Source organism: Episyrphus balteatus, chromosome 2 (genome assembly GCF_945859705.1).
Source record: "Episyrphus balteatus chromosome 2, idEpiBalt1.1, whole genome shotgun sequence".
NCBI classification, from domain to species: Eukaryota; Metazoa; Arthropoda; class Insecta; order Diptera; family Syrphidae; genus Episyrphus; species Episyrphus balteatus.
In genome coordinates, this window is record NC_079135.1 from 37794075 (window position 1) to 37806708 (window position 12634).

Genomic DNA, 12634 nt, shown 5'->3' on the forward strand with positions numbered 1-12634 from the left:
TAAAATTCTTTGCTTCAGGGGATGGGTAATTTTTATCATTATAGAAGAAAAAACCTATTGGTTATGTATGTGTAGCTTTTTTCCTTTCATTTTTCAGTAGACAATACAAATATGCCACCCTACAGATAGACAGACAGATTAATTTTATTTTGAGGACGTTGTAGGTACTTGCCTTGTTTTATAGCATATATTTTAAAGAAAGAAAGCATATTAATACATGACTTGCCAACAAATTATCGAGAATTCGTTTTCTCATAGGTATACATATTTTCCGCAACTTTTCCAAATCAATTTCACTTATGTATTTTATTCTTCAGGGTCAGGGAGAGAAACCACTTTATTTCTTATACATTTTATTTTCACTCATGAAAAAATAACGATCAAATAAATGGGCGAACGCTTTAACATTTCTTTTTTTTTTTTTTCTTTTCTTTAATAATCAATAAATAAAATAAAAAAATAAACTTAAAAAACGTGAGAAGAAAAAGCACAAGGAAATTTTTACAATTTTATTTTTTTTACGATGTTGTGTCGAGTTCTACCCTGAGTTCTCATAACTTACCAGAGGAGAAAATATTTAACAAAACTTATTTCTTATTTAAAAAGTATTTCTTCTGATCTAGGGTTATTCACAAATTAAAATATATAGTTTTATTATTCTATTTGCATTAATAGGGTAGAATAAAATATGAGTTTTATTAATTTTCTTTCACAGATTCATAAAAACACTTTTTCATCGAACGAAATTTTCTGCAGTATATTCGATATTTGGCGAGAAAATGAATGGAAGAAAAAAAAATGGCGACTTGACGCGAGTTTTTTATCACCACCACAGTCCCTTAAACTGTGGACTGGTTATCAAGAAAAAGTGATGCCAAAAGAAATATTTTGGTGTGATAAGTTTTTTTTTTTAAGAAAAAATGCTCTTAACTTAATGGACCACTTTTTGTAAAAGTTAAAAATTAAAAATATTTTTTTTTTGCGAGTGGTGCAGTTGTTTTGCAAAAAAGAGTTTACAAATTGTTTCATATACCAAAAACTAAGCTTTCTGCATCATTTTTTTAATTTTTCCAGCCAGAAAATGTAATACAACGTTTCCACCTACCCTAAATCCGAGATTTAGCTAAGTAGATTTGGAATAAATCTCGAGTTTTATTCTAAATCTCGGATCAAAAGTAGGTGGAAATCTTAGATTTAGGGCAGCTGAACCCAAATCTGAGGTTTAGCGATGTAGAATCTACACTTGAATGTTGACGTTCCGGTTTTGAATTTTGTTCACACAAAAACGCTGTCGATAGTTATTTTTTGGCATCGGTTGTTGTTGCGTGGGACAGTCTAGTAAGCAGTATTGCTGTAAATGCTGAACTGATATTCCAAACGCGTTCCATTCGCTACTTCCTCTGGTAAGAAGTCCGTTTGGGTGCACCCCAAAACAAACAAATGTTAAAATTTTAAACCCAAGTTTTAAACGTCAAAAAGCTGTCATAAGAGAGCAATTTTATTTGCTGTGCTGGCAAAAAAATTTAAAGCGGTAAATGAAATGTCACATCGACACAAAATTTTGACACATTTACCACTTTACCCCGTTTACCCAGAGCTTACATCGTTTCATGAATACCTATAATTTCTTGCTGCTAAATTTTGAGTATTGTCAAAATTCGTTTGATATGGAAAAGAAAAAATAGTGGCTGTATTTTTTTCATGCAAAAAGTGAATCATTCGGGGTATTCATGAAACCTTAGAGGATATAATAGGTGTGTTTTTTATTACAACCGGTCTTAACTTGACAAAAAAAACGCAGTCTGGGCTAAGCAATTTACATGTTAAATACAACAACACCTTAGCCCCTTGGGCTTAGTTGTTTAGCCCGGAGATTTCTCTGGGCTTAACTTTTTGAAGAGTTTTAAATCTGTGCTACCAAACTAATTTTTTCATAAATTGTTTAGAATTTGTTTAAAAACGTGAAAACTCACGTTTGGAAGGACAAAATGTATTAAAATAGTTTTGCTAGCATACATTTTTGTATCTCTTTGTAAAACATACATGCAAAATACAAGAAAATGACGAAAGCGAAAAATATGACAACTCTAAATTTTTGTTGTGTCTGCTGTTTTCGGAACATTCAATATACAGTGCTGCCAAGATTTCAGGTTAAGCCCCGAGGCGTTTTTTTTGTCCAGTTAAGACCGGTGGTAATAAAAAACACACCTAATATATGGAGTGCTTGTGCTATTAGTTCCGTGAAGCTTTTATAGAGGGCTCTAGTTTCTTTAAGTTTTTCGATGAGTGCATGCCTCCATTTTATTTTCATTTGATGGCTGTCATCAACAAGCGTGTTTATTTACAGCTGCGGAACCGGACTCTCACTCATATGACGTTACAAAGGTATAGGAACAAGCACTCCATATATTAGGTGTGTTTTTTATTACCACCGGTCTTAACTGGACAAAAAAAAGCCTCGGGGCTTAACCTGAAATCTTGGCAGCACTGTATAATGAATGTTCCGAAAACAGCAGACACAACAAAAATTTAGAGTTGTCATATTTTTCGCTTTCGTCTTTTTCTTGTATTTTTCATGTATGTTTTACAAACAGATATGAAAATGTATGCTAGCAAAACTAGTTAAATACATTTTGTCCTTCCAAGCGTCAGTTTTCACGTTTGTAAACAAATTCTAAACAATTTATAAAAAAATTAGTTTGGTAGCACAGATTTAAAACTGTTCAAAAAGTTAATCCCAGAGAAATCTCCGGGCTAAACAACTAAGCCCAAGGGGCTAAGGTGTTGTTGTATTTAACATGTAAATTGCTTAGCCCAGACTGCGTTTTTTTTGTCCAGTTAAGACCCATAAACAAAAAATACCAAGACTGGAAAATTTCGTACGTCTTTCCCCCCAAAACCCTTTTGTGTACAGTGCTGTCTGTGAATATATGTGAAAGCCACCAAGTTGGTAAATGACGTTAACACGCACACATTTATAGATTCACGACATTCAACACACATTTGACACGTACACAACGATACCCTTCAAGCAAGAAAACGGAGTCCAGAAAAGACAGTCCGACCTCCGACCGAGAAAAGCGGGGTTGCACTCACACACTTGCAACTTTTTGTGTATGAACACAAAGTCGAACGAGAATCGTGGTGGAAAGTGAGAAATGGAAAAAAAAGTGAAACAGACATAGCCAACAAGAGCAAAAGCGTCATTTTGTTATGTTTCGTTGAAGTGTATAGTCGCGTCGCGTCGTGTCTCGTGTCGTTGTTATTATAATATTAGTATAATTATAAACAATATCAAATTATAAACAATATGGAAACAAAAAAAGGTATGTTGTATATATCGCTCAAAGTGTTTGGGTTAAAATGTTATTTCTTCTTGTTATGTAGATGTAATCTCTAATGATGAAGAAAAATCTAGAAGGTGAAACATGCGATTGGGTATCTAAAAAAACACCAAACACCAACAACAGCAGCAGCATCAAATGAAAAAAAAATGTATTGTATTTTATATTGTATTTATTGTAAAAATTTCGTTTGCCTAAATAAAATAAAAAATAAAACAGTTTCAGTGAAAAAAAAATAAATCTTGTTCTTTTTTTGGTCGCAAATCCCAAGTAACAATTTAGCTTTCATAAGGGTCAATGCAAGCTATTTTTTGACTTGTTTAAGAAGAAGGACAACTCTTATGCAAATCATTTTGGCGCACATTACCGAATTTCCCCAAGACCTTTCTCCACAGGCAATCCACAAGCTAATAGCTTGTGACGAACAGCGTAAAACGACCTTATGCAGGCCTTTTTACAAGACAATGAAACATTTTAGGGAAGCTATAGCTTCGCTAAGGAAACTATCATTTGCATTGGATGTTATAATAAGGCCTTATGGAGGTTGTTATAAGATGTTGAATTTATGAATAAAAGAAAAAAGATTTTATTGATTTTTTTTTTTTTTTTTTAATTTTTTTCTATTTTGTTTTTTCTTCTTTTTTTGGCCATGTCAATGCTTTTCCTGTCGTTCTGAAATGGGAAGAATTTTATTTTAATTGAAAAAGAACACATTTTTTTTTAATTTCACAAATGGCCCCGCCAGGAATCGATCCCTAGTACCTCTGCATACCAAGCCAGCACCTTACCAGTAGACCATACTCGAATATTAAAGATGAGTGGCAAAAAGGGAGCTAATTGAAACCTCACATAAAAATGCAATGTTTTTTTCTAAAGTGTTACAAACATTGCATATCTGCAGGATAAAAGATTTGCATACTTATTGGTGAAAAACATTGCATACTTGAGAGATGAAAACATTGCATACTTACAAGAACCTCTTGGAAAGGTCTTATGAAAGCCTTCTGTCACTTGAAAATAGAAGGCTTCTTTAGAACGCTTCAAACAGGTCTTATAAAGGTCTTCTTTGACTTATATTTAAAAGGCTTCTTCTTAACACTTCGGGATAGCCTTATGGAGACCTCCTTTTTTTCCAAAATGGATGATTTGCGTAAGTAAGCCTTAAACTAAACGTATGCTAACTATAGCTTGCCGAATCGAAGAAAATGGACCTTATGCAAGTAAAATTGTTACTTGGGTTGCGAAATGTCATCCCTTTCTTATTCCTCTTTCTGGTAGGTTTTCGCTGCTCCGGCTCAGGTCCGCCTTCGGCTCCGTTTTCTCGGAATGGAGATTTTCACCACACCAATACATATGCAATCGACTTCGCGGTGATTATAATTTCCATACTAATTTGAGCCGCCTTCGGACCAGTTTCTGATCCGAAGTCGGACTCAGCTCCGCCTCAGGCGGAGCGGATTCGGACCGAGGTCGGACCTGTTTGCTTGAAGGGTAGGTTCACGACATTCACCACACTTCGCAGCTTGTAGGCAAACCATAAACAAAAAATACCAAGACTGGAAACTCGGCGGTCAACTGACGTTTGCCTACAAGCTGCGAGGTGTGGTGAATGTCGTGAACCTATCGTTGTGTACGTGTCAAATGTGTGGTGAATGTCGTGAATCAATAAATGTGTGCGTGTTAACGTCATTTACCAACTTGGTGGCTTTCACATATATTCACAGACAGCACTGTACACAAAAGGGTTTTGGGGGGAAAGACGTACGAAATTTTCCAGTCTTGGTATTTTTTGTTTATGAGGCAAACGTCAGTTGACCGCCGAGTTTCCAGTCTTGGTATTTTTTGTTTATGTTAAGACCGGTTGTAATAAAAAAAATACACCTATTATATCCTCTAAACATGAAACGGATGTAAGCTCTGAGTTATTTCGAGAAAGGTTTGAGAGATTCTGTCTCAGCGTTTTATTCAGTTTGAGAAAGTCACACTTTTTAAACTCAGATCCACTAAAACTGTAGAATGTAGTGTAAACGAAGTCACAGGGGAAATCAAACATCTGTTTATCAAATGTCAAATGCCAGCCAAACCGCGCTAAAAAAAATAAACAAAATAAACATTTTTGATTTATTTTACCCCAAAAATAATAATTATAAATGTTTTGATGGAGCAAAATAGCATTGAATTTAATTCCCAAGGAATTGTAGACTTTGAAGAACAACTGGAAAGATTTACCGTACGCTCAAATAAACAACAAATTTCAGATCGTCCATCCACATCTAGAAATTTCAAAGAAGAAACCGATGTCATTCCACTGTTGATAGAGGATATCCATCAGCTCAAGTTACCTGACCGTAGCTTTGCTGAAGCAATATCTGCCTATGGAGTTTTATTTGGATCAGTTTTAATTTACGGACGAATCTCATCGACTGGTGCTGGTGCAAATGGAAAAATTCGCTACTGTCTAGACGATGGAACCGGTCTCATCCAAGTGAGACTAGTTAAACAGAATGCTCTCAAAGACCTCCACCAAATTGACCTACAATGTTATCGAACCTTCGGCAATAACAAAGAACTTTACAAAAGCGTGCAAAACATCTTGAAAACCACTCGCCAGCAGTTATTAGATGTCGGCTTGCTAAAGTACGGAACCAAAGCTTTACTTATCGGTCGCCCTCATCGACTCTACAATGAAGTCATCTTCAGCGTGTTCGAAATGATTATAGACTCACAAAGATCCAATGATTTGGAAATATCTGTAAAGAATTTCCTAGTTGATTGGTACACCACCCGTTACAAGTCCCATCAACTCCATGATCCCCCTTCATCCCATCAATAGAAACTAATCTAATTATACGAGTTTATACACTCTTTTTATTTATATTTTGCTTCACTGTAAATAATAATACAAAAAAAAAAAATTATTTCATAAACCGTTTAGTTGTTTTGTTCATTATTTTTTTTATATATATATAAGTTGCATTCATTTTGTTTATTAAAATTTGTAAATTCGATTAAAAATTTACATAAATTTTACTTTAAAATATATATAGTTAACTGTCGAAACAATTGCCCAATGCCAACGGTTAAAAAAAACTACGATGATGAAGGATTTTAAGTGGTTTTCGCTCTGATGGCAGCACGTTTTCCAGTTACAGCCTGGAAACCAGACTTGATACTAGCCACCGAACACCTTGATCCACAAGATTCGCATTGAAGAAAGAATAAACGTGTATCCTTTTGGAGGATTGTTTCGGCTGAACGACAGGTGTGGCACGTTACATATTCTTTAATGTATCGACGGAGTACGTTTTCGATTTGTTTAGGTTGGAAACGACCCTTGATGATGAGTTGATTGTTACCATCCAATGAACCACTTGTACCCAATTCAGCTAGTAAAAAGTCAAGTAAATGTTTCGGCTGTCTGTGCAGGGTCTTGCTAATGTCCAAAAAGTTTGCAAATGATGTTTTTTTGGTGCCAACACGGAGTACTTGTGGTGGTCTCATAACGAATTTGGGTTTGCGTCCAGCAGCCATATCTGGATTTTTGTCCAGAATTATTTCGAAAACTCTCTTAAGCAATTCATCGTATGTGTAATCACGATCGGAGCCAGCCCATGATGAACTGTTTTCATCGACTATATTAATTTGAGTAGAGATAAAATAAATTAATTAGTAAATGTATTTCAAAATATTTTAAAGCCCTAAGTTTAAAGCACGAGTCACAGTATGCTTATGCAGGCCAAAAAGACTCATCAGACACTGTTATTGTCCCGGGTAATGACTCTAGAATTCGATGGATGACTAGCAAAAAGCATAATGTGCCCGGCTTAACAAAAGTTTTTGATTTGGTCAGAAAAAACTTTTATAAAACGAGTATGTGGGGGGTTTGATGAATATATTTAAATTAAAAATAAAATCGAACAATAATGAAATAACAAAAAAAAAAAAACTATAAATTTGAATAAGATGAGTGTCCTAGTATTTTAAAATATCGCCGGTCTCATAAGGAATCCTCGTAAGCCCACCTTTTTTCAAAAATGACTTTTGAATGCCATTTTTTAGAAAATATGTCAGCGCAGCAACCCAGAAAATTTCATTTCGAAAACTCTAAATAGACTTAAATTCAAATTTTGCACAGCATGTTACTCCCCAACTAGGTACTCTGTAATCTCTCTATCTTTCGTCTCTCCTGTAAAATTTTGAGTTTGGGAGTTACGAGGTTTTTTGAGGCCGACGAAATTACGATTGCGCTATTTTGTGTTTGCTACCCACAGTCAATATAATGTAATGCTAAGCGCATGTTAGATTTAATGAATGCAAAAAACAACTTCAGATTCCATTTCATATAAATGAATAAGTAAATTTTTTGAAATTAAACACCTACAGCCCTATTATGAATTCTACATGGAAATCTATTTTACTCGAAATATTTTGTACCCTGGGATTTTTCAAAGCTAATGCGAGTTTTGCCCAAGTGAATTTTCAGCTTAACTGATTTCTGTACTTGTATTTGAACTCCATTTTTTCTCTTTGTGCAAATTTCTTTATATATTTCTTATATAGAACTTTTGTTGATAGATCGATGACATCGAGAAACCAATAACCTATGCTTTCTTCAAATGTTTTAAAAAAAGTATTCGTATCGTATTCGTAAACTTTATTTTTCAATAAGTCAAAAGGATTAGTCGAATGAAGTCTTTTTCCATCTGTTTTGTTTAAAAAGACCTGCTTTGCATATACAAAGACTCACTCTGTTTTTAAAGTAATTTTGATATTGAAGATACAAAATAATAAAGAATGAGTTTTGAATAAATTTGTAAAAGAGATGGACGATATCTCGATGATTGGGAAAGAAATGCAAGTTGCAAGTTGATTCGAAATCATGAGTGCTTTTGCATACATTCTGTTTATTTTTTAAATCGATTTCAACATACATTCGGCAGTGAAACCGAAAGTTGTTTTTAGAAATAAGTATAAACCAAAAATGGTTATTTTAAAGATTTCTATGAAAAATCCCCCTTTCAAAATATTAGTTCCTAATTATTACCAAAGCGAATAAAATAAATAAGAAATTGAATTTTTATAAAACTTGGAACTGTAGCGCAATGGCGTGTAAAATAACAAATACATATTTTCATTAAATAATTGTTTTCTACCATTATACAATATTTTTGTGAAAGAATTGTAAAAAAAAAAAACTAAAGTCAATTATGGGCGGTGAAAGCAAAACACTGTTGCCAAGTAGGGATTTTTCACATAAGCTGCATTTAATCGAAAACCGTAAGAATTCGAGATGAACAAGTTACCAAATTCTGAGAGCCCTTAAATGACCTATCAGCACATTTCTTTTGAATAATTACTTTTGAGACATCCTGTTTAAAGATAATATTTGCATTTGAAGTGAAGCTTAAATTTTTAAATACAAAACATATGTTGCCAAAATCTTTTTCTTTTTTTTGAGCAAATGAACATGTAATGTTTTGAAAATAATCGATTAGATTACGAATATATAAAAAAAAACAAGTCTTTCTCGAGTTTAATGGATAAAGATTATTTGTGAATTTGTTAAAGCAAAGAAAAGTTAGTGTTAGATGTCTTTCAGTCGCGTTCAGCTAATTTGAATAAGTCTCGACTTTGTCGCCCATCTCGATTTTACTAAAATACATCTTCTCGATAGTCAGGCTGACCTAAAATCCTCAACCACTCTCAAATTTCTATTATATTACTAAATTGTTGATTGATGAAATTGCCAAGTCAAATGAACTCGTCAAAATTCTAACCATCGCTAATTCTAAACATACACCGCAAAACTCGGCGTGCTCTTCTCTCTTACAACTAAGGAACTTAAGTATTCTTTATAGCTTCGTCACCTTCAGAAGCTTCAAGCGGTTTAGCTTACAGGAAAACTCATTAGTGTGCCCTGTTCTTTACCAGAGAACCAACAAAAATGGATTGGTATCGGAGATTGTTTTTTCTCACATGACCTTACATTAGACTGATTCAAAAAAAAATATTTCTTTTTTGTCCATAGTTATATGGAAAATATTGTTGGAAATGACGAAAAAAACATACTGTAAAAGTAACAGCCCTTAATATTAATATTAAGTATTGCCACTGCGCAAATTTCTATTTCCTATATAATTTACATGGGAAAGTTTGTGTTTTTGGGTTTGGAATTCTATAACTTTTTAATGATTTATCAAAAAGGCTAGATATAATCATTTCTTGTATAAAATTGAACGCTCTACAAAAAAGCTCTTATTTATTTTTTTGATTAACCGCTCTGTTTAAAGTTTTTCAACTTAAAAATATAAAATGTGGTATTTTTCTTCATTTTTCCAATTTTTGACTTTTCGTATTTTTTGTATTCTATGTTGTTTTTTGGTTTTACAGATCCTTTTAAACTCCAACTCCTAATACTATCATATTTATTAGAATTTTTCAATAAATTCGAATTATTCATTTTTTTAAAAACATTATTAATTTTTCGCGTCGGTTTTTTTTTTTTTTAATTTTATACAAGAAAATGATTGAATCTAGCCTTTTTGGTGAACCATTAAAAAGTTATAAAATTCCAAACTCAAAAACACAATCTTTCCCATGTAAATCATATGGGAAAAATTGAAATTTGCGCAGTGGCAATACTTAATATTAATATTAAGGGCTGTAACTTTTACAGTATGTTTTTTTCGTCATTTCCAACAATATTTTCGATATAACTATAGACAAAAAAAATATTTTTTTTTTTTAATCAGTCTAGCCTTACATCCTAGCACTAAAAAAGGCAACATACTTTTACGTGAGAAAAATTCTTAAGTTGAAAATTATTTCAAAAACATAACTCGAAGTACAAGCTATGCCATGAAAAGTTAGAGCCACATGGCATTAGGGTTTTGGGAGCGAAACATTAGCATTAGCAGCAATGGGGTGGAAGACAAGATAATTGCTTTGATAGTGAAGAATACTACGGCTAAACCTATTTAAGAAAAAGGCAAAACTTGATCTATATCATCTTAAAATGCCGGTATTAAAAAAAAAAAAACTAAAATTTATAAAAAAAAATAACTATGAAATTATTAATTAAATACCAGATTCACTGAAGCTCAAATCCGCATCGGTAAGGCATGTTGTGATTAAAATACAAAAAACCAAATTGATTCCTTTTTACAAAAAAAAACTTTAAAAATCTTACCATTTTCTTTGTCATCGCCCTTTTCTTCGTTCTTGTTTTCAGCAACCAGTTCATCGAGTTCAACCTTCTTCTTTTTCTTCTTCTTTGTGGTCTTTGAGAAGTCCATATCCAAATCGTCGACAGTTTCTTGGGATTCTGTTTCAAGAAGTGCCACATCAAGTTCTTCCAGATTGAAAGGCTTCTTCTTCTTCTTTTTTTTCTTGCCAAAGCTGTCTAAGTCCAAAAGATCTTCGGCGTCATTTGGCAAAGCTTCCTCTGCTTCTTCTTCAACAGCACCTTCAGTTGGCTTTTTAGCGCTGTCTTCGATACCGAGAGCTGCATCCAAATCGAATCCCTTCTTCTTCTTTTTCTTTTTCAACAAAGTAATATCGAAATTCTGTGGGTGTTCCAGAATTGTTGAATTATTAAAAAAAAAAATGTTTGTGAATCATAACCTAATTCTTTTCGTTTTTTTTTCCATCAAATGTGGCTTTCACATTTTTTGTAGCTTGTTTTATAGGAAATTTTTTTGTTTATAAACTTACCGCATCTTCAATATCCATGATGAAATTGATTTATTCGCTTAATCAATTTATAATTTGTGTAATTTTGTTTTAAAATAATTTACACGGAAATAAATTATTGCATCAGAAAAACTTTGTGAGAGAAGAAATTTATGGTGACAGGGCAGGTCGATGCTTCTTTTTACAAAAAAAAAAATTGACAAGTTGCTACAATTGTAGTAGAAAAAAACGAAATTGTAGCAGATTTATTATATTAAATAGAGTTATAGATGGGTATTATTGGTGTGTAAAGTACAGTACGAACGAAAACAGTATTTATAGAGATGTAAAAATCGTCGCCTCAATAAAATAATAATGTCGTATGTTACATTCGGCTAATTTTGGGAAAACCCAATTAAAGTTCAGATTTTTTTTTCTCGAAAACTGTACTGTGAATTTTTTTTAAAATATCATGACATATACAGAAAATATTTGTCTATTGAATTATGTTAGAATTATTTCAATATTCCAATCCAGAAACAAATAATTAGTCAATTTTCTCCAATATGCCAATGTCGTATGTAACGTTTTCACAGAAACTATTTGTTAGCCAAACACATACGACAAATTGATGACACATACGACGAAAATAAGCAAAGTTTTATTCCACACTTGTTTACGACATACGACAAATAGATGTCAAATTCAATGCGAAAAAAACAAATAACTAACATTAATTTATTAACTTTCATTGACATTCACATTGGCTCTTGTTAATAACCCGAGCAGAGATGGCAAAAATGGGATTTTTTTTTATTTCCTACATTTGTTACGTCTACTACATAAATGAGGTAGTTAACGTAGTTTAATGTAGTTAACGTAGTTAAATGTAGCAGACGTAGCGCTAGACGTCAAAATGTAGTTTGAAATGCCAATTTTACCACCAAATTGTCAAAGTCTTATTCAAATCGAAATACATAGCTGTGATAGTGTGAATTTGAATAGAATATTTGAAACCAGATGGACCAGATGGATGGGTGGTTTCTTTGAAAAGGTTTTATTTTACTAAACCAAATTCTCACGAAAACACAGCTATTTATTTTTTAATATTTTTGAAATTTAACGTTTTTTATGTAGTTATTGCACGTAGCAAATGTAGGTAGTACATGAAACAAATCAAGCGAGTAGTTTATTCGATTAACTACGCGTAGTTAACCGAGTAGATTACCTGACGTAATCTACTCTGCCATCTCTGAACCCGAGTCTAGCAAAACTCAATTTTAACAAAAACATCAATGGTAAAATAACATACCTACATCTAACTTCTAAACAATTGGTTTAGAAGCAGTTCACCTATAAAATGATAAAACTTTTTTTATTTGGAAGTGAGAAATAACAAAAATCACATAAATAGCAAAAATAATAATAGGTACATTATTTTTAAAGCAATTTTAGAATTAATGAGATCACAGTTTATTAAAATTAAGTTATGGGGACTTTTCACGTGCCGCGAAGCTTTTCGACCAGTGTGAACGTAAATCGCAGGCGACTACAGTGACAGTCCCCATAGAAAAATCCTAGTCGACCGACATATCGTGCGGCTAAAATCGACTCGTGAA

The 12634-nt window shown here is 32.9% G+C and overlaps 3 protein-coding genes across 3 annotated transcripts in view; 1 reads left to right on the top strand and 2 right to left on the bottom strand.

The window, feature by feature from the left end:
• Window positions 1–771, bottom strand: part of LOC129908264 (homeobox protein 2) — a 40622-nt gene extending 39851 nt beyond the window's left edge. Inside the window, exon 1 of the mRNA XM_055984646.1 lies at window positions 563–771. The gene's annotated coding sequence lies outside the window, so the exon portion shown is untranslated. The remainder of the gene's footprint in view (window positions 1–562) is intronic.
• A 4571-nt stretch (window positions 772–5342) lies between these two features.
• Window positions 5343–6444, top strand: LOC129910502 (uncharacterized). The gene has a single exon (XM_055987906.1). It carries the CDS (start codon window positions 5503–5505, stop codon window positions 6175–6177), a length of 675 nt encoding a protein of 224 aa, XP_055843881.1. The 5' UTR covers window positions 5343–5502; the 3' UTR covers window positions 6178–6444.
• On the bottom strand, window positions 6312–11224 carry LOC129910501 (eukaryotic translation initiation factor 2 subunit 2). Its single transcript, XM_055987904.1, has 3 exons — window positions 11058–11224; window positions 10534–10909; window positions 6312–6976 (listed from the first exon to the last, which is right to left on the bottom strand). The coding sequence occupies exons 1-3, from the start codon at window positions 11073–11075 to the stop codon at window positions 6453–6455; spliced, it is 918 nt and encodes a 305-aa protein (XP_055843879.1). The 5' UTR covers window positions 11076–11224; the 3' UTR covers window positions 6312–6452.
• Between the last annotated feature and the right edge of the window lie 1410 nt (window positions 11225–12634).

Coding starts and splice junctions, on each gene's coding strand:
- LOC129910502 (XM_055987906.1), top strand. CDS start 5,503: ATGGAGCAAAATAGCATTGAATTTAATTCCCAAGGAATTGTAGACTTT.
- LOC129910501 (XM_055987904.1), bottom strand. Junction 6,977..10,533: donor GGGCGATGACAAAGAAAATG/GTAAGATTTTTA, acceptor AAATTAATATAG/TCGATGAAAACAGTTCATCA.